The sequence below is a fragment of the Chenopodium quinoa genome, unplaced genomic scaffold, assembly GCF_001683475.1.
Source record: "Chenopodium quinoa cultivar QQ74 unplaced genomic scaffold, ASM168347v1, whole genome shotgun sequence".
In the NCBI taxonomy this organism is placed as follows: Eukaryota; Viridiplantae; Streptophyta; class Magnoliopsida; order Caryophyllales; family Amaranthaceae; genus Chenopodium; species Chenopodium quinoa.
This window is the reverse complement of record NW_018744239.1, coordinates 3,504,446-3,532,431: the sequence shown is the minus strand read 5'-3', so window position 1 is coordinate 3,532,431 and position 27,986 is coordinate 3,504,446. Positions and strand designations below refer to the sequence as shown.

Below are 27,986 nucleotides of genomic sequence, written 5' to 3'. Positions count from 1 at the left end.
AGCATGGCTTATAAACTTCCTATATAAAAATTTCACCAATAATCTATTAGTTCCTATATACTAATGATATTGGAACTAATAGATATGGTTGTGCTTAGAATTTGGGAAGAATATGATGCTAATGGCTCTTGATCACATGAGGATGACTCGGCTTTTGTCGAAAATCCACAGTTTGTTTGTTCTTTCAACATTTGTCTCTTGGCATCTATGATGGAAAGCGATTATTAGATGATGAGGAAGAGGATGAGGAAGAGGACGTACGTAAGATTTGTGAGGAAAGCTAAGGTTAAGAGATAAGTGATGAAAAACCAAGCAAGCCGGCAAGTCAATATAATGGCATTTTTGGGCTATTTCAATTTAAATGTTTTGTATGTTTTCATCTTCTTGTATGTTAGTTATTTTGTGTGCATCTTTGTTTGTGATGTGTAAAATTTGTTGCTTGTGTTTTTACTTGTTAAGGAAATGTAAGCTAGCTATGATAGATTGTTGTTGAGTTTATAACTTTAAGTGTGTAATTTGAGTTTGTTTAAATTGTTAATAATATTGTGATCGTCTTATATTTTTGTTTATTTGTTTTTTTTAAAAAAAAATAAATAAATATTGACCATTTTTCTAGCAATAGAAAGAACCTAATTGAAATTGGGTGTAATTTCAATTTGCACTTCTAGTTTTTTACACCAAACTTGTGAAAGTTGAATATATATAAAAAAAAATGTATGCACATAAAACCTACTCCATGTTAATTAAATGAATTGGTATTATGGTATAATCAGTTTACAAGATTTGTTGTTAACCTCTTTAATTTCTTCTTAATTTATTTAGTCCGATTTTAACTTTACTATTGCTATAAGAAATGATCAGCATGGTTTTGAAAGGTACATGGATGCCTTTTCCAATTTTGATCATACAAGACATTTCCAAAAAATAATTGATTGATCATGTTTATTAGCTAATTAATTATTCCTTTCATCTGGGAGTGAGGGATATCTCAAGTGGTTAGAGCTTCCCTCCTGGTCCCAGGAGATTCTGAGTCGATTCTCACCTCCGCCCCTATGGCTCTCTAAACACACACACACAAAAAAAAAAAAAAAAAAAAAAATCATCTATCTCTTCGTAGAAGTGTACTCTACTTGAAACACACTTCTTATTTTTCTTACGATAAGTGAAATAAAGGTTAAGTCTCTAACACTAAGAAGAAATACACTTTGATAACGAGCAAGCAAAAATGGTCTTGGAAGAATCACAGTAGAATTTAAATATATACTTAATACATTCATATGAAAATCTTTTTCTTTTTTCTATTTAATTTTTTTATTTAATTATTATTATTATTATTAGAAAATTTAGAAACCTAGGAGGTTAATAAGAACATGAAAAAAAGAAAAATTATAGTAAGGGTCTGTTCTCATTTACTGAAATAAAATGAGCCGAGCTGAGCTGAGCTGAACTGAACTGAACTGAATTGAACTTATTAGAGCTAAACTGAATTGAACTAAATATTTTATAAGAGAAGGAAATTAGGAGTTGAACTGAACTAAAATGAATATTTTATAAGAGAAGAAAATTAGGAGTTGAACTGAACAAAAATGAATATTTTATAAGAGAAGGAAATTATGAGCTGAACTAAACTGAACTAAACTTATTAGAGTTGAGCTGAGCTGAACTGAACTGAACTAATTTAAAAATAATCGTATTAGAACAGACCCTAAATCGCATAAAAAGCCATTACTCTACATCGTCATAGTGGAATATGAAAGGTGAAATCAAGCAATAATCAAATAACCTTTTCAAGGAAATATTAATAATCAAGTAATAGCCAAGAGGACATCCAACTATATTGTACTACTCTACATTTTTACTTATATGATAGTAGTATTTTTTTTTTTATCAAGACTAAAATTTAATTAGGGAATGTGAGGTGGATCTTGGACGAGTAAGATGTGTGTTAAGTAGGTGTGGGCCGGATGCCCAAATAGTTGTGGAATAAGATTTGTTTAAGTTTTGCATCCAAATGATTATGAATTTTATAATGACCTATTGATGATGGAGCGAGTATAGAGATGGAGGTACAAACATTCCTATGAACCCCATGCCTTAACAATAGGAGAATCCTAATTTGATGTTAATCAGGTATTAAATTTTTAAATAACTTTTGATAAGGTAATCACGTACAGTATACATATTAAAATTGACAAGTAACCTTTTGGGCTTGAATTAATATTTGATGCAAAGTACTTATTTCTTTATATAATGTCAATTTGACAAAACTTTCTGAAGTGGCTGTCCAAACTGATGTGCTTTTCATGTTTGCAATATTTGCAATTTGCAAATATAAGAAGAATCCTATTCATTATCCAAAATGTGGGTTTTGGGCAAATATTTTGCCAAGACAGATATTAATATACTACGTATTATGACCAATATGATATAGTCAAGGGAATTAAAGTCGCTATATTAATTAAGGGACAAAGTGTTTATAAATAACCACTGAGCGATTTACAATTAGGTACTCGTATTTTATGCCATATATGATACTCCATACCGATCTTTGATGGATTTCATCTACCACTGTATGATTATGATCCATATATGTTGTCACTTAATTAACAAAATATCAATAGGTTAGTTAAAGAAATTTTCGAAATTTGTGGGAACTTTCCTAAGAGGTAATTTGTAATTATAAAGAATAAAGTGACAATCCTTGTAATCAAGTTGGTTTTATTTGGAGTAGTTCATGTGTTAACACATCAGATGACTGAATCAATTTCAATTGCAACTTACGAGGGAAATTAAACCAACCCCATTATTCCAAACTTATACCAAAGATCTGATATCAAATTTCATTTACTTGTATATCACTTGCAAAAGTAGAAAATGATCATGCAACTAATCAACTAAACATTTAGATTTTACTGGGAATTGAAATTACAGGTATGAAAAAAAATAAAAAAAATTAATGAGCAATTTACATACTCAAGTTCAATCAAACTTAGCTAAGCATTAAGTTAATTTGTTTTTCCTAATCACTAGTTAAGTTTTGAGACAAACAGGAAACACAAAAATATATGCTAGATGAAAAAGGTTATAGTACAAAATGATCAAAATCGCAAGTGCCATTATCTCACCTAGCTCCAATAGCTCAGTTATTGACACTTCTGATCTGTTGATGAAATTAGATAAAGTAATAAATTTGTGATGTTATGAAAGTTTAAGATATGAAAATAACAACAATTTATGTAAATAAATGTGGATATACTGTTCTCTCTTGATGATTATTGTGATATTACTTTATTATAAAAGGATTATGCGGAATCATAAAAAAAATTAAAAAATTATTCTCAAATACAAAATAATTAGGAAATTATCCTTACAGCTACAACAAATTGTCGAATCACCTATCGAAAAAGGTTCTACAGATTTGTGCGTAAGATATTCCATAAGATCTACCAAACAATCGTTACATACTATATGGTGTTATATTAATGATTTGATTTAATATAATAAATTCGTGTCCCAGGACATGAAGACTTATAACAGGAATATCACACCCCAAATAATTGAGATCTCTCTCTTTGATTTTACTGACCACAAAACACATCTATCATAAACAGAAATATCTTACTTTGATAACAAATAATCTCATTTCTTGATTCTCAAACATTTGAGCTTCAAATGATGGCGGAAATCACATTCAAGTTAAGCTTCTTCACTGTCTTCATATCAGCTCTACTTTTGCTCACTCAATCAGGTTCTCCCTCTTTTTTTTTTGTCTTGTATTACTAAGATCTAATCTGCAATTGTACCATTATGGTTTTGATCACGAATTCGTTAATTTTAAAGTTGCTTATTATTGCATTCGTACGTAGTATATACTTTCTTTATTCTTGTTTAATTGCCCGGTTCTAACTTTACACTATTCATGTGTGGCTATGTTAGATTCATCTAGATAACTTACACATTTATAGGAAAATAAATAAATAAAATAAATAAATAATTCTCAAGTTTAATTGATCATGTGAATTACTTTCTCTGTCCTATAGAGTGGATGAATTAATCCATACATCGTGATTGATAGATATATTAGCCCTCAATAAAAAGACTAAGGTAAATGTGTGCTTTTTGTAGGTGACACATTTGCTACGAAGCTAAATCGCCTAAATGTAGAGGATCAGGATGAACTAGAAAGTGGTAGCTTATTAATGCAAATGTTGATAGAGGCCGAAACAAAAACATTAGGACTTGCCAAAGAGGTAATGGAAATACAAACAGATCAATTAAAGTGCATACCTTGTGGAGCAGCCTGTATTTCTTCAAGAAATTGCTGTAGAAACTGTTTTTGTCTTATCGAGTGGGAGCTTGTTATACCTCGATGTGTCCGTAATAGACCATCTCATTAACCAACTTATTAGATTTCATTACTACTTTACTAGGATGTCACCTTAGAATATAGATCATGTAATAAAGTGGTTAGTCTCTCAGTATTGCTGTTTCCTACGATTTATGGAATAACCTCGTGATTTTATTCTCTATGTTTGCTGACTGTATCATGTAATTTGGTTAGTTCACAATTATTAAGACAAAAGAGAGATTGTTTTCACAATTTGCAGGAGTAATCAGTGCCGATGAGAAGATAAAGGTGATCATAGAGAATGAAAGTGGAAACTTACTTAAAGAACTAGTAAAAGCGGGAGCAGTTCTGCAGTACGACATTCATGAGATGGACGAGGTTTCGGACGAGACTTTATCTGCCAAATTGAAGTGCACTCAATGTGGTAGAGAATGCTCATCATGGAATGACTGTTGTGGAATTTGTGGTTGTGTATATAACTGTAGAGAATAAATTTCAAGCCTTAACCCCTAGCTTGAACCCCACTGTGATCATACAGTAAAGTACGGTGGCGTCCAAAAGGGAAGAAGATAGAGCAAAAGAGTAACCAACAAGTTTTAGGAACTTGTAAACCGTTCACAGGGTGAATGCTACACCGCTTAACGATCCAAGAGATCGTCAACTCCATAAGGTCTAGAACCAAATAAGGGTTCGGGGATGAAGGTACAAATCCAACCTAAAAGAGATTGAATCTGCCCTAATAATAGGCCTCTACTTTATTCTGATCGTATTCATGTACGCTTTCTAATTAACTTACAATCAATAGGTTTAACCCTAAACCTGTTTATCTATGTTGGTTGAATATAATACACAAATAAATCTATTATTGGCGATCACTTGAAATTATAATCACATTAACCATAAACAAGATTATTAATTATCTTATTAAGCATGATTACAAATACCAAATTCCCTTTAAACATGCATAAAAGGCGTGATCAAGCAATTAAAAAGTAAATAATATCAAGCAACATAATATTAATCATGACAATAAAATTATAATCATAATAATAATCGTCACAGATAAAATAATCATCATCAAAATAATAATTATAATAATATTCATAATCATCATAAATTATAACAATTATAAACATAATCATGTTCATGTTAATATTAAAGCATAATAATAACAAGATCCTAGGCATGATACTAACAAGATTAATAACAAACCCTAACATGTCACTAAGCAATAAAGATCAAATCTTTAACCCTAACATGATACTAACAATCATAAATATTAAGAAGAACATATGAAACATCGTAACAATCATATTAAATATTAAAATTACCCTAGACATGATACTAGGAATATCATAATAACAATATAAACATGATTTCTACATCATAACATCAATAAAAATCAATTAAAGTACTTACTTTGATGCCTCGTACCTCTTTCTAATAACAAAATACACACGTTAGTAACTTCAAAGTAAATAATAAACAAACTATCAAATTAAATAATTGAAATAGAGATTTAGGACCAAACCCTCAGAAATTAAACCTTTCACGTCTAGGGCGAAGGCAACTTCGAACTTGGCTAGGTGTTTCTAGATCTTACGAATGCGGAATTTTGTATATGAAAAGTAAAGTTTAGAAAAAGAAAGAGGGACGAAGAGATGAATGAATTAAGAGAGAATTAGAGAATGCGAATGAAAACTGATTGTTGATGAGAATTCGTGAGAATTGGTGAATGAAAACGGAGTTTTTAATACGTTATTTATAGAGAAAATCAGTCAAAAAGATAAAATATCAAAACATAGTCTGGCGCACGAAAAACAGAGCTGGCGCCAACCCTGGCTAACTGGCGCTAGCACCAGGCGCCAATGCCTGGAGTCAGGCGCCAGGCCTGTTTTCAACGCGTTTTCGAAAATCAGCGTACTGGAGGATAAAATCATATATTTTCCTCGAAAATGCTTTTTGATTTTAATTAAAACTCTGCAACAAAAGTCAATTTATCAATGTTAATTGAATTAGGAATGAAAAGAACCTTCTAGAAGAATCTAGAAGACTAAAATCATTCCTAATTGCATTAGGAATGATAAATCATATTAGGCCCTCCTCAAGATTATTGGGCCGCATATAAGACTCAAACCGGGCCCAGTTTAGTAAATTGGCCATAACTTTCTCAATATTCATCGGAATTGGGCTTATAATATATCGTTGGAAAGCTCTTGTCAAGCCCCATCCAACTACACTACTATTGGACCCATATCATGGACCAACCAAACTGGATTAGCTGTTTTCTTAAAATAAGTTTTCAAAAACATAGAGAAGAGAAAAGAAATTAAAAACTATCCGCAACACTAGACTTCCCACACTTTCGCTTCATTCGATTATGATTCGACGTGAAAGGTACTCATCACCGGGTTTGGTTTTGGGGAGACACAAATGGGTGTCTACAATAACACTTGCCTATATCTACCAAACAAGAATAGTATGCTCAATGCAGAGTGATAGTTCATCTTATACAAATATTGTAAACATGCTTTGCCAATAATATCAAAAGTAACCATGAAATAAACTAGCTAATGAAGATCAACAAAATGTGAGCAAACCATATTCTATAAAACAGGACAAAAGCAGAATGGCATGAATTACTCGCACAGGCGGATGGTTCTAATATATTTAAGCAACCTTGCTTTTCCATATGGTAAGCAATGATAGATTGTGATATTGGTAATGACCCTGCAATTTTGCAAGTTTTTCCATGGCAATGCACATACAGAGAGGTGAATTACCCAGAGCCACCATCATAAAATTACAAAAGTATTTATCACTATACCAGTTACCATTACTAAATGTGCTTAAAGAAACAAAGAGCAACACGATATAATTCTTATTATTACTTTTATTAGTTTGTTAAATAAAAATCATTACGGTATGATTTGATCACCAAATGATGTTTGGAAGAGACAGGGGAGACACAAATAGTAGATCAGATGAAACTAATTGCAGCTTGCAATAACATTATTCACCCATTAAAAATTTTAAGGAGAGTTTGTCAACAATTACCAAGTAAAGCACGTGTTTTGAAAACAACTACCTATATTACTCAGACTCTTCGTTTTACCTCAAGTGGTCCGACACTCGGACATGGATATGGCACTTGGACACTTCATTATAGTTCAAAATCATAGAATTTTTTCACAAAATAGCCGAGTCGGATACTTGGACACATACCCGTGTCAGACATGGGTACCCGAGTCCGATTAACATAGACTGCCTATTAAATTTTTTTTTTAAAAAAAAGAGCCACCACAAAGTTGTAAAAAGTTTAAGTAGCACTACCACACTAACAATTTTGGCTAGAATCTCCGGCATTTAAGTTTCACTTTTTATTACTTTTTACCTTTATGAAGAATAATTAGTCATTTTAGATGGTGTTTTTATGAGGTAAAGGTAAAAAGTAATAGTGCCACATGTCGAATATTGTAGTTGGAATTATTAAAGTGGTAGTGCTATTTAAACAATTTACAACTTTGTGGTAGTTTTTTTTTAAAAAAAAAAAAAAAAAAAAAAAAAAAATTAATAGGTAGTTGTTTTCAAAACATGCGCTTTAATTGGCAGTTCTTGACAAAATTTTCAAATTTTTAATCACTACAAAACTTACCAAATCTGCATAGCAAACCGTAGGAGTAGACCAGGCCATTATCAGTAGCAGCAAGACTTTGAATCACAACAGGGGGTCCTGATTCCCAACTCCTACACATAAGATAAAGATTTCTATATTTAAAGATGAAGCGGAGTATGCTGTCCTACATATTACCATACCATTACCGTAATTCTGAAGCAAAGACAACCCTTGCATTCCGTGAGGTCCTTGGAAGACATATCAACTCCATCATCATAAATTCATGCCCCTTCACAAAAAGTTGTAGATCCTTTCTGTCACAAATAATAACCAATTTGTTTAAAATAACAGCACTTTTAAGAAGAAATTCAACATGACTTCTAATAATGACGATTGGTGAAACTTTAGGTTGTTGCATCACACATGGAGAAGAAAGCTTGTACCAAAGCATACTGCAGTCGCAGATAAAATCCTGACATATATACAAAAGAATCTGTGTTACATGAAAGGTGAGCAAAAATTTAGCTAGATGAATTCAATATACGTATAAACTTACCACATCGGCATATATTATAAGTACCTGCAAGAGCTATAAGTTTCTCAACAATCTACAAATGTGTAGCAGATAGCTTTCTATTGGACCCTAGTACACAAAGTTATATGCATCCATGAATTTTGTGGAAAACAATTTCTCATTTCCACAATGTTTTAATTGCTGTAAAAGAATAAATGAACATTAGCAATATTCTAATGATTTTCATTTAACATTATATTTGTGAGGAATTAAGCAACAACACCCCATAACATATAATTACTGAATTAGAAAGTACTACAATGGCTCAGCTGTCAAAAAAAGCTTACATAAATCAATCTGAGCACATGACACGATGATTTGATTTAATTTGAGTTTGGTAATGACACTTGATTAACACATTGTTCTGCTGGACTACATGGTTTATGATTTTTAAGGTAGCTTAAATGAAGCATACACGAGATATCTATCAGCAACAATCAACCACTTTTTTTTTTTTTAGATAGAACCATGAAGTATAAAATATTACCAATATGCAGACCATATGCTTAATCTAACTATTTCTCTCTTTTAACATCAAGGAAACAATGCAAGTACAGTTTAAGAGCCTAAGATTGTATGATGACATGACTTAAATTTGATACAGTACATAATAAATATCATAGCTGACAAGATAACAATATTGAAAATAAATAGCAACAAATACTAGAGAATCAAGAATACACAGCAAAAATGCAGGCCGGGTTCTTCACACAAGAAAGATCATGGGGAAGAGGAATACACATCAACTCACCATATAAGCTTTATATCCCCAGTGGAAAACCTCGACATCTTCAACCTTGTCGAGTAAAATTTCAAAACATTTATCACTACAGGGCAACAGACGTATGATATTGACTTCACAGACAGATGAAACATCAATCAGTTGCAGATTATTTGATAAAACATTACCAATATGCAGGATCTTCAAATTGGGACAATCTAGTGAGTATGGTTTTCCTACAAAATCCGTGCAGATACTTAGAATAAGCACCAGCTTTTCAATGCTTGGAGAAGTAAAATGCAGCTCTTTCAAAACATCAGGAAACAGAATAGCCATTTCTCATACATGCAGGCATCCAGATATATTAAGTTTGAAAGTTTCATCACCCTCAAAGTCACATAAGAAAGATACAATACTCTAAGAGATGCATGTATACTAGACCTGGGAGCTTAATTTTTAAATCTTTAAGTTCAACCGGAAGATATGGAATTCTAAAAACACGTGGTAGAGTTGCTAAACTAGCATAAATACTTGAAATTTCATAATTTTGTAGACGTATTGGCCATAGAACCAATCAAATATTAATGTTGAAACAAAGTCCAAAGATTATCAAATCAATGAATTAAGACAGTTTTTACAACTTCACTAATATCCAACAAGGAGAGAATGTGGACACAGGTGATTCATCAGGTAAGTCACTTAACCTATCCACATCTCAACCCTCTTGCTCCTTTGAAATAGATTTCATGACTTACAATATTCAGAGTTTCAACTTTAACTCAACCTCAAATTTTTAACCCCTTCTATCCATCCCACATCTAAGAATTTCAGGAGGAATTAACTCCATTATAGGGTAAACCTTTGTTTTATCTCTATTGTAAAAGTGAAGGGATGAGGAATGAAAAATTGGTGTCTAAAATATAAACTACCAACGATAACCCCCACCTTTGTTTTATTTTTTAATTTACAAAATTCTTATGATGGTATATGCATTAAAAAAAAAGTCAATGATTGATAAACCTTAAACCTTGACATAACAAGACATATTTAACTATGGATAATTAATTGATTGACTTAGGAAAATAAATAAGGCAATAAAAAAATACTATAACATTGTCAAACCTAAACTCAATTGCCCAATTAAATTAAGGCAAGCAATAATCTCATACAATAGATAAAACAAAAGTTTAGTGTTTTTTTGAATTACATTTATTTCAACAAATTCTTTAATTTTAACATGTACTTTTTCCTTCGTATAAGATTGACAAAATTGAATAGATAGAAAAGTAATAAGTTTTAAAAAAATACGAACAAATCGCATGTATATGGGGTTAGTTATCATAACTCGAATTATATAGCCAAAAACTACCATGTAAGATCAAAATATAACAAACAAACTCCATGACTAGAGTGAGAATCGTACTTCGTATTATATTAGGTAAGGTAAAGATATCTACCATATACTCCCTCTATACCTTAAATGAAGTTCCCGTGGTCCTTTTAGGCGCCCCAAAATGTTGTTTCTATTTCATTTTTCATTTTTAGACACTATAAAAATATCAAATTACCCTCAATATTTAGTTTTAGTTCACTTAACTATCTAAAATACCCTCATATTTTCCCTAAAATATCGTGCCTCCACCCATGTGCACGTATTTTATTTCTTTTCACATTCTTATTTTTTGTGGTCTATCGACTCTACCCACATTTCTTGTACTTAACTCTCTTTTTAATGTACTTCATCCTCCCATTTTCTTAATTCTAATTTTTTTCCAAACAAGAACTTCATTTGGAAACAAACTACAGAGGTAGTAGTAAACCTATTATTTTACAATAATTACAAAATAATTTCCTATATCTCATAAGAGATTATTCTACCTATATTCTTTATCACTTCGTATAGTTTTATATTTGTATCTTATAATATCATTAAGGTATATATTCTTTAATAGTATGATTGGAAACTATATGATATATTTCTTATACAAAACATATGAAGCATGTTTATAAAATTTCAAATAAATGTATTATTCCTTACAAAATTTTTTAAAAATTCAAATTCTTATAATGTATACTAATTTTGAAGTTTCCTAAAAAAAATAGTGTATAAATATATGATACTATAAAATATCTTATTAGATTAGTCATAACGTAATTTACATAGTCAAACTGATGTATTCATATAAGAACAAAGAGAGAAAAACAATTCTACCTCTATTCTATCTTTCTTTAAGGTTGCTTTGTCTCTTTCCTATAATCTCAAGCTCTCATACTTTGCATGTCCATGAACAAGCCAAAAAGAAACCCAAACAATAAATAGTTATTTTGTGCACTCGATAGCACGCTATACATTACGCTCTATGCAAATGTTTCATTTCATAATACTTTTGGGAATTTTTTTAATCATTTTATTTGAAACTTTGTGCAAATTGTATGTAGATGTAAAGATCAGAGGATCCTCACTCACAAACACTATTACATGACAAAATTTGAACCTTAAACCACAAGGATTCAACATATGAACCTTACCAAGTAATACAACACAAGCCTTGCTTGGTGTTTGCGCTATCAATTGGTGCTAAACCTTTCCAAAATTGCTCAATGTTGACATAAGTTAAGAGTTACATTGTCACATTTGTGCCGCTTTGGCAATGTAGTTGTGAGCAACATAGTCACTAATTATTATGAACAATGGTCCAAACTATTCAGTAATTTCTAAAGGGGGGATGGCCTTAAAACACTGAAGTAGCAAACAGCAACAACATAAATCAACTTAGCAACGTTTCTTCCTATTTTGATTTTGTCTATAAAAAAATTCCAAATAAGAACAAATAGAGATGGAGAATTCAGTCATTTTCCAAGCAAAGTCAGATATTGGTAGCAGCAGCACTGAAATCAAACAGTGATCCTAAGTTGCAACAGTAAGAAAATTTTCAAAGGAACTCGGTCTTAAACATAAGAAATCCTCAAGTTTCAACATACAGCATAAGTGCATACTACCTTCAGTATATTTCTCCATCGAAAATAATGCGTGCATTGCGTGAGGCCCTTGGAATGCCCAATAACTTCATAAAGAAAATTTTGTTGTCGTTCGAAAAGAGCTGATCCTTCCCACTGCTGGCAATAACCAATTTCTCCAAGGTGTCTGCTCTTTCAAGCAGAATTTCTATCAGCCGAAAAAGAGTTTTGTAAGGCTTCCCATACTCACGAATGGAGACATTCTTAAGTTGATGGATATCATAACAAGAAAAAACCTCTTGCACAAGGAGTTCATTGCAATCACAAGAAAAATCCTGACATTATATGAAAGATCATTATGTTATAAGTATTAAAAGGTGGATCACGATATTGGCTAGAAAAACTCATTATGTAAAACATTTTACCCCGTTGGCATATATTATAAGTTCTTCCAACATGTGTGAGTTGCACAGTAATCTGAACATGTCTAGCAGACAGCCTCCATGGAAACCAGGCCTCAGAGCTATATGTGTCCAATCATTGCATAGATCAGAATCATCAGATAGTTTCTCATTATATTCTTGTCCACAGTGTTGAAGTTGCTGAAACAAATTAAATTAGACTATTACTTGTTTCTTCCAATTATTATCAAAACTATAGCCTAAAAGTAAATAAAATGAACACTTGATAACAGAGAAAAAAACCACTGCAATGCACTAAGTTGTTAAGAAAAAAAAAAAAAAAACTTGAATTTCTCTGAGCACACTGAGAAATTTAATTTTGGCAATCACACTTGGTTAACTTTGGTTTGTTAGACTACATGTATGGTAGCCAAACATATTTGCTACATCAAAAGCGAGTAATGGTCAGTCAGAAGTAACAAAAACTGTGAGAAACTAAAGTCTAAATGACTTGAGAGTTGCTGTCAAATGACATACTACTACAAGTGCCCAAACCCTCAAATGTAACATACACAACATCAAAACTCAACTACAAGTGAAGAGAAAAACTGTAGAAATTAATATGTGACCACATGTTAATTACCTTATTTTCTTTTTTTCTCTATTATGTCCTGTATACAGCTGTCCTGTATAGCTGTAGGTTTTTTTTTTAATAGATGTACTTTGTTTTTGGTCAGGAGTATAGGTTCGTGGATGTATAAAATCTTACGATTTTACGATTCATGTATATCATACGATTCGATTTACGATTCTACTCGATTTTATATATTTTTCTGAACTAGCAAAATCCTTACAAGTAACAAACATGTTTATATAGGTTTTTATAAATATATATTGTCAAGTATTGATTGCTTAATGGGTAAATAATTATTATCTATCAATAATTAGGTTTCAAACTCATAATTTCAATATATTTATTTAAATTTATATTTGACGTCTTCATTATGCATGTCGGTAGAATCTTACGATTCTACGATTCGATTTTACGATTCGATTCTGATAGGCCCTTCCGATTCAAAGTAGAATCCTGATTTTAATAACTTTGGATGTATCCTTGTATATATAGTGGCAGCTTAAGTTGTAAAGGGTGAAAGCTGCAATACACAGAAATCAATACAGATTTGATTCTATCATTGCAAGTGGTTTTCGAGAAAGGACCAGAATATAAACGCAGAAAGATCAAAACTTTACATGATATCTGAGCAGCAAGGTTGAAAGCTTGAATCTTTTACCTTACTGCTTCATAATCGAGTTGAAAACAGAAGGGTTTCTTGAACCTTGATCGAATGGCAAGGCAAGATAAGGAAACAAAGAATGAGAATGGATATGCAGATCCATTGTTTCTTGCGAACTCTAATAATGCAAATGTTCCTCTTATGTTCAATGGAGAAAACTTTCTCAACTGGAGCAGAAGCATCAAGCTTGCATTGGGATCTAAGAATAAGCTTGAATTCCTAGAGGGAAAGGTGAGTAGGTGACTAAGCCTAAACCTGAAGAACCAAAGTATGCTCTTTGGATGAGAAACGATTACGTGCCTAGAGGATGGTTGTGCAGGTCTATGGATAAGATAATTGCCAATAGCTTCACATACATAGATTCTATAGAGAAGCTCTTAAATGAACTTTAAGGAGAGATATGGAGAAACGAATGCACCTCTCCTCTACTCTCTCTGAAGAAACAGGTTAAGAACCTTGAACAAGAAATAATGCCAGTTTATGAGTATGATTTCAAGATAAAACAGATCTGGGATGAAATACAGGATGTAGAAGGGTTACCTGAGTGCACCTGTAGTGCTATGAAGAAATGCACGTGCCAATTGCTCAAGAAGTTCTTTGGAGATGCAGGAAAGAAACAAAGTGAGAGATTTGTAATGGGACACCAAGAAAAATTAGAACATTGCTGGGAATAAAATGGCAATGGAGCCATCTCCAACTCTGAACAGAGCGTTTCATTTGGTAAAGCAAGCTGAGAAGCAGAGACAGATATTGGAGGGACAGAACACAACAGAAACAAGTGTTTTTGCAGCGATCATGATGAATCAAGGAAGATGAAATGGAAATTTCTAAAGAAGAAAGACGAAAGAGATGAAGATGAAGAAGTGGTGCGACCACTGCAAAATGAAGGGACATACTATTGATGACTGTTTCAAGATTTACGGATACCCGGACTGGTTCAAGAACAACCCAAAAGGAAAAGGAGGAATGAGGTATGCTGCTAAAATGAGTACCTGGAGGAAGAACAGCTTGATTGTGGAAGCAAGAGCGGGAATGCAGAATGCAAGCTCGACAGCAATCCGCAGTAGTTCAAGAAGTAATGAAGGCATTCAGCAAACAGCAAGGTTCTGGAGAGGGCAGTAGCAAAATGGCCAACTTTGCAGGTATAATCTTAGTCTCAAATGCTATAACTTCCAATAGAAAGTATAATATGGATACTTGGATTGCTTACTCCAGTGCCTCTGATCATATGTGTGGTAATGAGAAAGCATTTAGTGATTTTAAATTGCTAAAGAAACCAGTTAAAGTAGGGTTTCCAGATGGAACTATCAAGTTTGTTGAGAAAATAGGAGAAGTTAAGATGTCAAGCAAACTGATTCTTTGCAATACACTGTGTATTGAAGAATTTAAACATAACTTACTGTCAGTGAGTAAACTGATTGAAACCAGCAAGCTCAATGTGCTATTTGATACAGAAAGTTGTATCTTACATGACCCCTACACTAAAAAGAATGTTGCAAGAGGAGTGAAGGAGAATGGGCTTTACATGCTGGTGATAAAGTGTGATGAAGGGAATGAAGCCACAAGAGGATAAGAGAAGATGAGCAATAATTTAACTGTTTGAATGTTCTTCATGCTAGACTAGGGCATAGTTCTCTTTCTAAGATGATACATATTGAGATTTGCAATTGTACTTCCTTTAAAGATTTCTTTTGTGATGCATGTTGCATAGGAAAACATCATAAACTTCCTTTCAAATTAAGTAATTCAATTGCAGATGGAATTTTTTATCTTATTCATGTAGATATTTGGGGACTCTATAGAATTCCTGCTGTGATAGGAGAGAGATACTTTCTCACTATAGTAGATGACTATATGTTGTCCCAGTGAAAGATATTTTGAATACCTTCTTTAATTACATTGAAAATCACTTCAATGTAAGGGTGAAAAATGTGAGAAGTGATATGGGACAGAGGTGTTACAAAGTGAATGCAGTAAAATATTTCATGATAGAGGGATAAAGCATCAGAGAAGTATTCTAGGTGTAACTCAACAGAATGGCAGAGTTGAGAGAAAGCACGGGCACTCGACCGAGACAGCTAGAACCATGAGAATCTATGCAGATCTACCGAGATACTTATGGGGTGAATGTGTAATGGCAGCTATACACATCATTAATCTATTGCCTAGTGCTTTAGTTGGGTGGAAAGCACCTTATGAGAGGCTCTTAAAGAAGAAACCAGATATGATCATCTTATAATCATAGGATGCTTATGCTATGCATCAAACACTGATAGAAAGTTAGATAAGTTTGGAAACAAGGGAGTAAGATGTGTATTGGTGGGATATGCAAATGATATATCATTGATGGATAGCATAAGCATAGATCATAGAGGGAGAACTATGCAAATGAAATAAATAAAAATAAATAAAAATAAAAAATGGGATATATCTCCCTAGTTAGATTATGTATCATATGATCAAAGAGGGATATCCAAACTTATCATGACATTAGAGAATAAGATGTGTATTGAGGAACTATGAGTAAGGTGCGAAGAAGGAGAAAAAAGAGAGCTAGAAGCTGAACAGAGAGAGAAGAAAGAGGAACAGTAACAAATCGAAGCCTCGCCGGTCGCCGTTGTCGGAGTGGTCGCCAGTGGTCTCTTGTCAACGCAGAAGATTGAATTAAGTCGCAACTCTAAGGGAATCGCTGTTGGCAATTGTTAGGGTTTTTGAGAATTGAGGGGAATCGAAAATTAGGTTAGTAATTCACTAATTTGGGGTTTTTTTCTAAAAATATGGGATGTAAATCTAAGGAAACGTCATATAATGAGCCCAGCCGTCCCCGATATGTATCCGAGCAAGAGGCTAGCCATCCCCAAATTGGCTTGCCATACCACTTTCAAAGGGGACACCTTGGGGATGTTTTCCTAGCCGTACCTGTACCATACCCGTCCCCAAAACGTTTCTGGTACGAGAGACGGCTACCATCTAACGAATCCGTGCATCCTTGGTTAGAAGTATCAAGGAACGAGGAGGGAATAATCCTGAATGAGAGAAAACATATTCAGCAAATTCCCTATGCAAAAGGGGCTAAAATCCTCCTTCAACAGTATAGAAGACTCATTGGAAGACCGTTATATTTGAGATTATCCAGACCAATTTATGCAGACTCCCAGGAAGCCTCATCTACAAGCTGCTCTTCAATCTGGGCACTTGAATAATCTTTGCCAAGATACTGAATAGTCTCATATCTTGAAAAAGCAAGAAGATAAAGACAGTTTCAAAGTCTTCGGCTGAATCAGCATGCCACACACAACTAGTGAGCTAGTTTGGTTGGATAGGACATGAAAGTCGGCACAATTTCTTATCCTACAAGTTAGGAATTGTTGGAACCTTCCCCAATCCAACTTGAGGGAGGGGGTGTAGAAATTAACATGTGACCACATGTTAATTACCTTTTTTTTTTATTATTATTAGCTGAACTTTGTCTTTGACTCTTGGGTCAGGTGTAGAGGGTTAGTGGACGTATCCTTGTATATATAGTGTCAGCTTAGGTTGTAAAGGGTGAGAGCCGCAATACACAGAAACAATACAGATTTGATTCGATCATTGTGAGTTTTCCACAAAGGACCAGAATATAAACACAGAAAGATCAAAACTTTGCAAAATCTACCCAACTTATTCATAGTTTCAAGTAGATAAATCAGGTATTATCCTTGTTCCTAACAGGCTAACATTCTACGATGAAAGATATATTAAAAACAGCCAGATCTTGTATCACAAAATAGACCATAATTATTGTCACGACAAAGACTTCAAATCAATAAGTAACAGATTACAATATACTGGTTCATTATCACAGTTCGAATACCTGTACCAGATAACAATACTGTAAGTGTGGCCAGAATGGAAAAATAATTAACAATAGTGAGGAATCACAAATAAACCAAAAGGTGCAGAATTCTTCAAAAAGTAAGAACAAAGGAAAGGAGAAAACAACTCACTCGATAAACTTTGCTTCCCAGCTGGAAAAACTCAGCATTCCGAAATTTGTCAAGTAATAATTCAAAATGCTGAGCCCTCGTCACTCTCATATCCTGGTCTTCGAAATAAAATATTTTTTTGATGAAGCATAGACAGGCCGAAGAAGCATTAATCACTTTCAGATGATCCAAAAGCACATTTTCAACATACAAGATCTTGACATTAGGGCAATCAATTGAGTAATGTTAGGGTACAACCACATACTCCATTGAAAGATCAAGCCGCAAATACTCAATGCTCGGATTAGTAAAATGCACCTTTTGTAATCCTTGAGGATTTAAAACAAACAATTCTTGTAAAAGCGGGCATCCTTTTATCAAATCTTGAAACATCTCATCACTCAAACCCACACGCTCAAGCACCAAACTTCTCAGTGACTCCAAGTTCACAACACCCGGGAGCTTGATCGCAAACCCCATAAGCTCAAGCACAACAAGACAATGACTACGGAAAACTTGTGGTGGCAGATTAACTAAATTATAAAAATAAACTTCAACTCCTTAGTTTCTTTACTTAAAGCGAAATTGGTCCATTCAATCAACTTATCCTGTGAAATATCAAATAATACTTTTAATTCAAACGTATTAATAATGGGATTTTTGTGGTATTTGATCACATTGTCGATGAATCTTTCCTTTTGGAAAGAGAAATTAAGATTAGGGCTCAAAGTCCAAAGATCACCAAATCTGCGAATTTGAACAGTTTTTATAGCATCTCTAATTGGCAGAAAAGAAAGTATGTGAGCAAGTACATCTTTTGGCAATTCGCTAGACCAATCTCTGATTTCATCATCTTTATCGCTAAGTTTTTGCTTCTTTGATCTAGATTTCATGATTTTTCAGGTTTCAATCTACCCAAAAATCGATTACAAAATTGGGTTAGAAAATTAAAATCAACCTAGAATTATGATGGATTTCACAAAAATTGAGAAACAAAGGGATTGAAAGACTTACATAATTCGAGTACTCAGCGATTATTAGCAGGAATTGGAGAAGAAATTGAGAGAGTTCATCTTCTGCAAAGTGCAAACCCTTCTGAATTCCACAGCTCACAAAATGGGGGGCGGGAGAAAGTAACATGTATCGGCTGCCAAGTGTTATTTGAATGGCGTAACTATAAGTTGTACTGGCTTATGGTCCCGTGCACGGATTTACCAAAATTTATAAGTAGTAAATATATTTATTTCAACAACTTTTTTATGATTTTTTTTATAATAAGTATGAAAAAATTCGATATTTTGCTAATTATATTAAAAATTATGCATATCTTTTTAAATAATATTTCGTATTATGTTGCTTAAATTTTCTATAAGTTGTTACAAAAATGTTTTATTGAATTTGGGACGGAAAGATTGTGTTTAAGTAGGAAAGTAAATATTATAGTGTATTAAAATTGCCTAAGATAATCTGACAAAAAAAAGAAAAAAAAAAGTGGAGGGAAATTATTTAACCAGATTTTGTCACGTGTCATTTTTTATTCGCCTTTAGTATATAGTTATTGATATTGATTAGACCTAACAAAACAGACCCGGCTTGCTTTAAAAATAAAAATCGAACCGACTAGAATGACCCGAATCATTGATCTGATAAGATATTTACCTGATTTTATAAAGAGATATGGCTAAAATTGATGGTTATTGATCTAATTGCCATTAACAAGCTAAATGACAATCGAGAAATTACAAGATCTTGATATCGCAAAACGGTAAATAAATCAAAAACTAGTGAGTAGCCCAGGCGTTGTCCCGGGTTGCTACTTTTGTAATCGTGCGATTGGGGTACGTGTTTTTTTTTAAAAAAGGATTTTGAAATATGAAATCGACATTGTTAAATATGAAATCGACATTGTTAAATCATATGGTTAACACTTATGTACATTTCTTTTTCATATTTATTACACGTTTGATAATGGGCTAAGATGGTTAAACTATATACTTTCTTATTTGTGAAGTGATGTGGCATAATTTAAAAGGATCTACGTGGCACATAGACGTTTTTATAAACGCCTTTTAATATATCAGTATAGATTTTTCATTAGCTACGAGTCTCACAATTATTGATATAATTACGAAAATGTCATGTTGGATGGATTGTATAGTTGATTTGTTTACGGAATGTCGTTTTTCCATTTGCTTAAAAATTGATGTAATTAGAGCTTTTTCGTGATGATAAATCCAAGCACGCATTTCGAGAAACCCTAATATGGCCCAACAGTGCCTAATACGTCCCGTAATGCCTAAAATCCTAATCATAACCCTAATCAAGTCAATTAATCCCCTCCTACAAATACTAATCTACACAAATTAGTCGGGTAATGAATTTTCTCCATTCTCTCTCTACAAACTTTCTCTCTCGAAACACCGTTAACTGACTTGACTGTCAGATGAGACAGACGAGATGGCTTCCCCACAACTCAGATCCCAGAATTCTTTTGCAAAAATACTTGTATATTATAGTTTTAAATTTAAGTTTTATCCGATATGTAATATCACGGTCTATTTTCAACAATGATTTTGTTTTACTAGTTGTTATCTACTTATCCATCTATTTTCTTCACAATAAGTCAAACCAACTAATGAAAGATCAAGCCCCATCGGCTATTCAATAGGTTAGTAGTCTCAGTCCAACTACGAAGGCACTTGTTATTAAGATGACTTCTGTTTAAGCTAAGCCACGTCACATTATAACAGCATTGAAAGAGAAGTATCCAAACAAAAACCCTAACATGAGAGAGATCTACAACGTGAGAAGATGTGCTCGGCTACATACTCGTAAAGGTTGGCCATCGTTAAGTCGGTGGTGGTGTATATGTAGCAAATTTGAACATACCTTGGGTTCTCGTGGCTGTCAAGATAGTAGGGGGGTCATCAAGGTGGTCATAGGCCACCAATTGGCACAACTTCAGGTTCATTTTTATGTAACTATCCTTTTACCATTGTTTATTCGAAATTTGAACGTGATATGTTATATCCTGTCATTGTAGGATATATGTGATATTCTTTGTATAATTATCTTATGAGGGACCCTAACCCCATGTGGACTCATTTTGTAACCCTATATATTTTGATCAATGGAAAACACTCCAATCTGAGGAGTTTCACAAAATCTAACATGGTATCAGAGCTAAGTGAATTCCCGGGTATGTTTGCAGACTTCGCAAGGCTCTCTACGGCCTCAAACAATGCCTTTTTATATGGTGATTTGAATTAGTGTGTGTATATGCATCAACCCCCGGGTTTGTTGACAAGAGATATCCCGGCTATGTTTGCAGACTTCGCAAGGCTCTCTACAGCCTCAAACAAGCCCCAAGAGCTTGGTATCAGCGGTTTGCTAACTTTCTTGTGCATATGGGGTTTGTCATTGCTAAGAGTGACAATTCTTTATTCATTTATGATATGACATACTTACTATTATATGTTGATGATATTGTGTTGGTTACATCCTCAAAGAAGCTACGTGAGCGCATCATATCTCACTTACGTACAGGATTTCCAATGACTGATTTAGGTCCTTTGAATTTTTTTTGGGCATTGTTGTTACTCGCACTCCATCATATCTATTTTTATCTCAGCAAAAATATGAACATGAAATTTTAGAGCGTGCAGGTATGGCTAGTCGTTGTAAATCTACAGCAACTGCAGTGGATACTCAATCCAAACTCAGTGCAGAGTTTGGACCTAAATTTCATGATCCAACACTTTATCGAAGTCTAGCAGGTGCATTACAGTACCTCACTTTTACTCGCCCTGATATAGATTATGCAGTTCAGCAGGTCTGTTTATTCATGCTTGACCCTAGAGAGGCTCATTATGATGCATTTAAACGCATCCTGCGATGCATTCAGGGCACCATTGATCACGGGGTACACTTATATCTTTCAGACAAACTTGATCACTTATACTGATGCAGATTGGGGCGGGTGTCCTGACACTCGTCGCTTCACTTCCAGATATTGTTGCTTCTTAGGTGACAATCTTATTTCTTGGTCTTCTGAGCGTCAGGCTACTCTTTCTAAATCAAGTGCAGAGGCGAAGTATCGAGGCGTCGCGAATGTTGTCGCCGAGGCATGTTGGCTTCGTAATCCTCTACTTGAGTACAATGCCCTCTTCGACAGGCTACAATTGTTTATTGTAATAATGTCAGTGCAATTTATCTTTCTCATAATCCCGTACAACACTAACGCACCAAGCATGTTGAGATGGACATCCATTTTGTTCGAGAGAAGGTGGCATTGGGTCAGGTACGGGTCCTACATGTTCCTTCACGGTATCAGTTTGCAGACATATTCACAAAAGGCCTACCTTGACAACATTTTTGGAGTTCAAATCCAGTCTTAGCGTTCGCCCTCCTCCCGCTATGACTGCGGGAGTGTGATAGAATATATGATAAGATATTCTGTCATTGTAGGATATATGTGATATTCTTTGTATAATTATCTTATGAGGGATCCTAACCCCATGAGGACTCATATTGTAACCCTATATATTTTGATAAATGGAAAACACTCCAATCTAAGGAGTTTCACAAAATCTAACAGAACGGTTTTAACTTTGTTTATATCTTGTAGGGAATGATTTAAACTTGGAGGAATTTGCATATTTTGATAAAGTACCAACCTTCATGCTTCCACTCTTACGAGGGTGGACTGGTGGAGTGATCCACTAGGAGATGGTAACTGTGGGTTTTAACGTGTTGCAGATTTCTTCATGGGAGACCAGGAGAAATGGATGTTAGCGAGAAGTACAATAGCAAATGAGGTTGCTGCCCATCGAGATGTGTATTCTCGAGTGTACATTGTTGGACTGTTACATCAAGCAATACACCGTATCACATGGACAGGAGGGAGATGTACCACGGATCACTGGATGATTACTACTGATGACTACTTTCCAATTGCCAACTTTTACAACTCACTTGTTATGTGTTTTGATGTTGGTAGTGACAATCGTAGTGTGTGCCCATGCATCACTGTGCTACCTTGGACCACTCCGTCAATTGCCACTGGTCCGTATAGAGAGCTTGCATTTTAACATTAGGGTGGCATTTTGTGCGAATGGAGTTCAAAGATAATTTCCTAATACCTCCTATTGCTACTACTTGGTTCGAAATACCTGATGATACCGTTATAGGTTGGTAGGTGAAGTTGAAATAACGTTGTTTTTATGAGCTAATATTGTTGTTGCCATTAACTAACACGTCTATAAAAATTTGTCAGAACCCACATTTTAACACTTTTTTTTTTTTTTTTTGAAAAACCAACTTATCAGTATTTTTTGTAAGAACACACTTAAAACCAGAAAGTTTTTGCGAGATAATACCTTAGGCCGCTTTCATGGCATTGATCGACCTTGTTTTCCGGCATTGACCCCCTCACGTAAGAGTCACATGCTCATAATACCCCCAATCTTTCTCCTCAAAGCCACCACAACCACAGTAGTAGCTGTAGCAGCAACAGTATCAGTAGTGTAACAATAGTAGCAGTACGTAGCAATGTAGCAGTAGTACAGAGTAGTATTGTAGCAGAAGTAGTAGTAACAGTACTGCAGTAGTAGAACTAGTAGTGTACTTTTTTTTTTTTTTTTAACAGCGGAGAACTAGTAGTGTACTAGTGTAGCAGGTAGTAGTAGTAATAACCGATGATAACTTGTTTGGTACTTTGGTTGGATCATTATATTTATATCAAAAGCAGACCATTGAGTAAAGCTTTGTTTCCCATTCAAAACAAAAACTGCTCTGTACCACATTTCAAATACTTTACATAATTTGCATTTTGCAACCTGTTTATGCTCGTTGAAAAATTCCGTAAGATACATGTAAATTGTTACAGAATGTACCTATGTGTATTCTGAAGCCGGGTGCAATTCAAGAAGCTAGTTATAAGTAATTTACAATAGTATAACACTCATCCAATCACACACCTTACGACAAACTTGATCTAAAAGCTATCATGGAAGTATTTTTAAAACACAATTCATGCTCTAAGTCAAGTTCCTTGACTTTGGGATCCCCATCCAACCTTCAGGAGAGAAGCATAAAGTAACTCGTTCCATAAGTCAGGCACACCAGGCAAGCACCAATGGCTGCAATCTTGTGATTGCTCGGCCTCAATTCGCTCATCTTCACTCTCATATGACTTCCTGTAAATCGAAGGGTGAGCATCCTTTCTGTAGTCTGTGAGCCTGCTTATGTTTAAGTACATCACTGGGGTCTTCATTTTCCCCAAAACTTGCTCAAGAGCTCTCATCTTTGAAGGGTATTTCCCTAAGTAAGTCTCGTTGAAGATGGGTTCAGTTTCCTTATGGCATTGCCCTCCCGAATTCCACTGACCTCCTCTGCATCAAACGCTAATTAACGTAAATTCTGAATCTGCTAGAAAACTAACTAATTAAGAACATGGACATATGATAACACAGTCACACAGAGCATATGATTTCAAAATAAACAACATTATATTCAGGCCAATAGTTTATGAGTTATGAACTTGAGATCTTAGATTAAAGAGACCTAATCACTCTCTCTTCTGTTTTCTTTTCGGACAATGATCAATATAAAGATAGATAATTACTTATCTCTACCCCATGCAAATCCTCACCGAAGACTTAAGAGCAAGCAAAATTATTTCATATACTCCTTCCATCTGGAAACAAAAGCCAATCATATACAAGTACAATTATCATGTCCATAAAGATTTGTCACGTTCCCTAATTATGTAATGGGTTATTCTCCAATAGAGTTTCCCATATGTAACTGACTAAATCAAGTTATATTCATACTAGGAGAGGTTGGCACTATGTAATAAGTTAGACAGTCAACTCCTAACAGATGATGTATGGTTAAGCCTGAGTGCTTACAGTATCAGAGGAACCACATCCCATAACAATGAGTTCAGCATCATATGAATTAAACAACCAAGCTCAACTACACAAGCCAGTCAAAATGCTAACCTGAAATGAGTGCCAGAATATCCTCTAAAGAAAACCAGAGTTTTCTTGTAATCAATATGCCTGTCAACCCATCTGCCCCAAGTAGCGAGGGCTTTCCTGTAAGCCTTAAGAGCCTTAAGTCGAGGATGAACAAGATCTCCTTCTTGATAGTATTCTTCCCTGTAGAATAATAAAAAGCAGGACATTCTCAGATTATTCTAGTCACACAAACAATTACATGATTGCCAGAATAATCGCAAACTCACCCCCTAGAAGTTTTCTCATGGGTCCACCAGTGACCTGTGTTGAAGACTAGAATATGAGCATCATGATACATTTGGGTTGTTTCGTCCATTAAATCGAGCCTTAACGTTGCTAGTGATCCATTATTCTTCTGAAATGTGGATTCTCTGACCAAAAAGGGAGCTCTAACATAGTCAATAGTACAGTTGTAGTCCTGCATACAAAAGCCATAAACACTTAGACACATTCTTGCATATATATAAGGAAGCAAAGGAGAAGGTTAATGGAAAGACCAAATATCTTGCCTCAAATCTGATGGCGTAGATACCCTCCTTTTTGAATTCCCTCTTTCCAGATACCTCATACACCCTGTTCTTGTCTTCAATACTATGCCAAAGAATGCAAACAAGAGACTCCCACATGTTCCTATTCAACGAATCCCCAATAAAAGCCAGCTTCTTTCCTCTCACTCGTTCCAAGAAATCAGTGGCATTCAGTCTAGCAATCACATCAGGCAACCAATGAATCAACAAGGCTTTGAAAATTGGAAGCACAAAACATAGCAATTTTGGCAAAGTTTAGCAGGATCAAGGCACCTAACTTCAACCAAACTAATTAATGAAGTCATATCCTTGACAATTTTCCAAACACAACATCCTGTTTATTCCTTCTTGTCCCTGCCATAATGCCCATAATCCTCCCTCACACCCAAATCAAGCCTCACCCAATTCATACAATTAGCTAGGAATGTCCATGGGGTGGAGCAGGGCGGGATGGGACCGACGGATGTTTTCCCCACACCCATTCTCACTAAAACTAGCTGAAGTTCAATTTAACTAGAGCAGCTTTGCATATTTCAATCCATCAATAGTGCATATTCATCAAATCATAATCACTAGCTAAACTAGCTAGCAACAATCAGCAAAACTCCACACAAAACAGCATAAATTGAATGCTCAATATTCATAAACCACCCACATCAGAATTACAAAAAAATTACAATACCCATTAATTATAAACATGAACACTACATAATTTCACATGAAATACATGAAATAAAAACCATATATTATAATTGAAAATATTACCTAGGAATGTTGCACCCAAATGGCTGCCATTTCCATCTGTAATACCCATCATCAGGTCTCCCATTAAGATGACAGTTAAAATCTCTATCAATAAAAGGGCAAAACCCAGGAGGGTAATGTGGTAATTCATCATCTCTAACCCATTTTCCATCAAAAATATCACAATCTTTTCTCAAAACCCCAGAATTTCTCAAACCCAATTCATCAATATTAAGACTATTTCTGGAAACATTGATGAAAACCCTTGATTCTTCATCTTCTTCCAAACCATGGAAACTCACATTCTTCAACTTCAAATCAAGATTTTCAAAGTGGGTCCCACTTTCACTCCCATTCCCAAGATTCTCATTTGAAGTTGCTAAGGACGTGTTTGGGAGAGAGAAAGTCATGGAAGTTGTGGGTGTAATTTTGTTGGGAATCAAGATTAAGAGAGAGAAAATGATGAATGAAGCAGCAGCAATACATAATCCAAACCCAGAAACTATTAAACCCCTTTTTGGGTGTAATTTCAGCTGCAAATTATCTGCTAATTTTGTTTTGATCCACGCCATTACTGCTCATTTCTCTGTAATTCTGCATGCACAGTACAACAATAAACCACCAAAATTCCTCAAAAAAAAAAAAAAAAAAAAAAACCCACTTTTGTTTTTATTTTTTTTTTTTGTATTTTTTATTTTTGAAATGAAATTGAGAAAATTTTTGGATTAAAATGAAACTTTATGAAATAAAATCTCTTCTCTTCGAAACTTACTAATTAACAGTAGAGAATTTGTTCAATTTCTGCTCTTTGTTTTACAGTTGCAGAGAAGAGGGAAGGAGGAGGGAAAACTATGAAATGGGTTAATTATGAATTGACGATAATACCCTTTTGTAACTGAAAATTACACAAAGATTATGAATTTTGGATTTTATTTGAAAAAGGGTAATTTTGTACATTTATGATTGGAGTTTTATTGGAGTGCGCAAAATGTAATTAGTGTTCAGTTATTCCGAAAATGGAAATTAATTGTGAAATTATCATTCTTATTGTTTAATTGTAATCTACTCCGTAACTAGAGTAGGGTAATAAATTTTGGCCTTTATTGATCGATATATTTAGGAAATTAAAATAATTAAGGACTATGTTTATTAAATTTGTCTTTATTTGGTTTCTTTACTAATGGGAAATGACAAGGGTAAATCTATTTATTGCTAATATCAAATGCTTTTTTTTTTAATTTTTATTTTACAATATAAGGATGGTGTATATTATTTACCTTTGAATTTTTAATTTACTTTAATTGACACGTATTCCTTTTTAGGAAGTTTATTTTTATACCTTGCTTTTACAAGGTAACTACCCCACTTGCATTTTCATTCTCTCTCACTCTCTCTCTTCTCCTTAATATATATACCTAAATCAAACACGTCAAATAACAGAGAAAGTATTATTTATAGGATAATTATTCGTACTTGTATGGTAAGATATAAAGCTAATTACTGCTTATGTCTTCTCACATGAATGCATGATACAGTGGACTCTTCGCCAAAGACATCTGCTTGAATGAGCTAGTTAGCTTCACTCGTTTTACGTACATGTGCAAAAATGTCTAAGCCTCTTTTCTTTTTTAGAACATTTGAGTACGTTCAAAATATGACAATAATAGATTCATTCAACAGCGCCTCTTCTGTGCAGCTGGCCACACCGTGTGGCCAGCGTCCAGCTCAGCAAAATAACGGAGCTTCCACGCGCGCGTCATCAAATTGCCAAAAAAAACGGAATCCAAAAAACACGCTGATCTCCACGCGCGCGTC

The 27,986-nt window shown here is 34.1% G+C and overlaps 3 protein-coding genes across 7 annotated transcripts; 1 reads left to right on the top strand and 2 right to left on the bottom strand.

The window, feature by feature from the left end:
• The first annotated feature begins 3,180 nt into the window (after positions 1 to 3,180).
• On the top strand, positions 3,181 to 4,930 carry LOC110694199. 3 transcript variants are annotated; one of them, XR_002505793.1, is made up of 3 exons: positions 3,193 to 3,748; positions 4,126 to 4,250; positions 4,608 to 4,930. XR_002505793.1 is itself a non-coding variant. In XM_021871377.1 (2 exons), the coding sequence occupies exons 1-2, from the start codon at positions 3,673 to 3,675 to the stop codon at positions 4,838 to 4,840; spliced, it is 309 nt and encodes a 102-aa protein (XP_021727069.1). In that variant the 5' UTR covers positions 3,181 to 3,672; the 3' UTR covers positions 4,841 to 4,930. The 3 variants fall into 3 exon arrangements, 1 of the variants encoding a protein (XP_021727069.1); XM_021871377.1 differs by lacking the exon at positions 4,126 to 4,250 and having other exon boundaries at positions 3,181 to 3,748; XR_002505792.1 differs by lacking the exon at positions 4,608 to 4,930 and having other exon boundaries at positions 3,190 to 3,748; positions 4,126 to 4,529.
• A 4,118-nt stretch (positions 4,931 to 9,048) lies between these two features.
• On the bottom strand, positions 9,049 to 19,504 carry LOC110694198. 3 transcript variants are annotated; one of them, XR_002505791.1, is made up of 7 exons: positions 18,197 to 19,504; positions 17,900 to 18,094; positions 12,643 to 12,819; positions 12,514 to 12,552; positions 12,260 to 12,425; positions 9,448 to 9,495; positions 9,049 to 9,334 (listed from the first exon to the last, which is right to left on the bottom strand). XR_002505791.1 is itself a non-coding variant. In XM_021871376.1 (5 exons), the coding sequence occupies exons 1-4, from the start codon at positions 18,356 to 18,358 to the stop codon at positions 12,262 to 12,264; spliced, it is 825 nt and encodes a 274-aa protein (XP_021727068.1). In that variant the 5' UTR covers positions 18,359 to 19,504; the 3' UTR covers positions 9,049 to 9,495; positions 12,260 to 12,261. The 3 variants fall into 3 exon arrangements, 1 of the variants encoding a protein (XP_021727068.1); XR_002505790.1 differs by having other exon boundaries at positions 12,260 to 12,552; positions 18,197 to 18,789; positions 18,893 to 19,504; XM_021871376.1 differs by having other exon boundaries at positions 9,049 to 9,495; positions 12,260 to 12,552.
• A 3,971-nt stretch (positions 19,505 to 23,475) lies between these two features.
• Positions 23,476 to 26,799, bottom strand: LOC110694545 (protein trichome birefringence-like 2). The gene is made up of 5 exons (XM_021871725.1): positions 26,193 to 26,799; positions 25,410 to 25,602; positions 25,128 to 25,318; positions 24,883 to 25,041; positions 23,476 to 24,270 (listed from the first exon to the last, which is right to left on the bottom strand). Exons 1-5 carry the CDS (start codon positions 26,741 to 26,743, stop codon positions 23,922 to 23,924), a joined length of 1,443 nt encoding a protein of 480 aa, XP_021727417.1. The 5' UTR covers positions 26,744 to 26,799; the 3' UTR covers positions 23,476 to 23,921.
• Between the last annotated feature and the right edge of the window lie 1,187 nt (positions 26,800 to 27,986).

What these genes read in the sequence shown, in the direction of transcription:
- LOC110694545 (XM_021871725.1), bottom strand. Translation starts at nt 26,743, where the DNA reads ATGGCGTGGATCAAAACAAAATTAGCAGATAATTTGCAGCTGAAATTA. An exon ending in TTTGGGTGCAACATTCCTAG is followed by an intron (nt 25,603 to 26,192) that starts GTAATATTTTCA and finishes TGTGATTGCTAG; the next exon opens with ACTGAATGCCACTGATTTCT. An exon ending in TATTCTGGCACTCATTTCAG is followed by an intron (nt 24,271 to 24,882) that starts GTTAGCATTTTG and finishes CGTTTGATGCAG; the next exon opens with AGGAGGTCAGTGGAATTCGG.
- LOC110694198 (XM_021871376.1), bottom strand. Translation starts at nt 18,358, where the DNA reads ATGGGGTTTGCGATCAAGCTCCCGGGTGTTGTGAACTTGGAGTCACTG. An exon ending in ATCCTCAAGGATTACAAAAG is followed by an intron (nt 18,095 to 18,196) that starts GTGCATTTTACT and finishes CCTAATGTCAAG; the next exon opens with ATCTTGTATGTTGAAAATGT. An exon ending in TGGGAAGCAAAGTTTATCGA is followed by an intron (nt 12,820 to 17,899) that starts GTGAGTTGTTTT and finishes AATTTGTTTCAG; the next exon opens with CAACTTCAACACTGTGGACA.
- LOC110694199 (XM_021871377.1), top strand. Translation starts at nt 3,673, where the DNA reads ATGATGGCGGAAATCACATTCAAGTTAAGCTTCTTCACTGTCTTCATA. An exon ending in ACTTTTGCTCACTCAATCAG is followed by an intron (nt 3,749 to 4,607) that starts GTTCTCCCTCTT and finishes CACAATTTGCAG; the next exon opens with GAGTAATCAGTGCCGATGAG.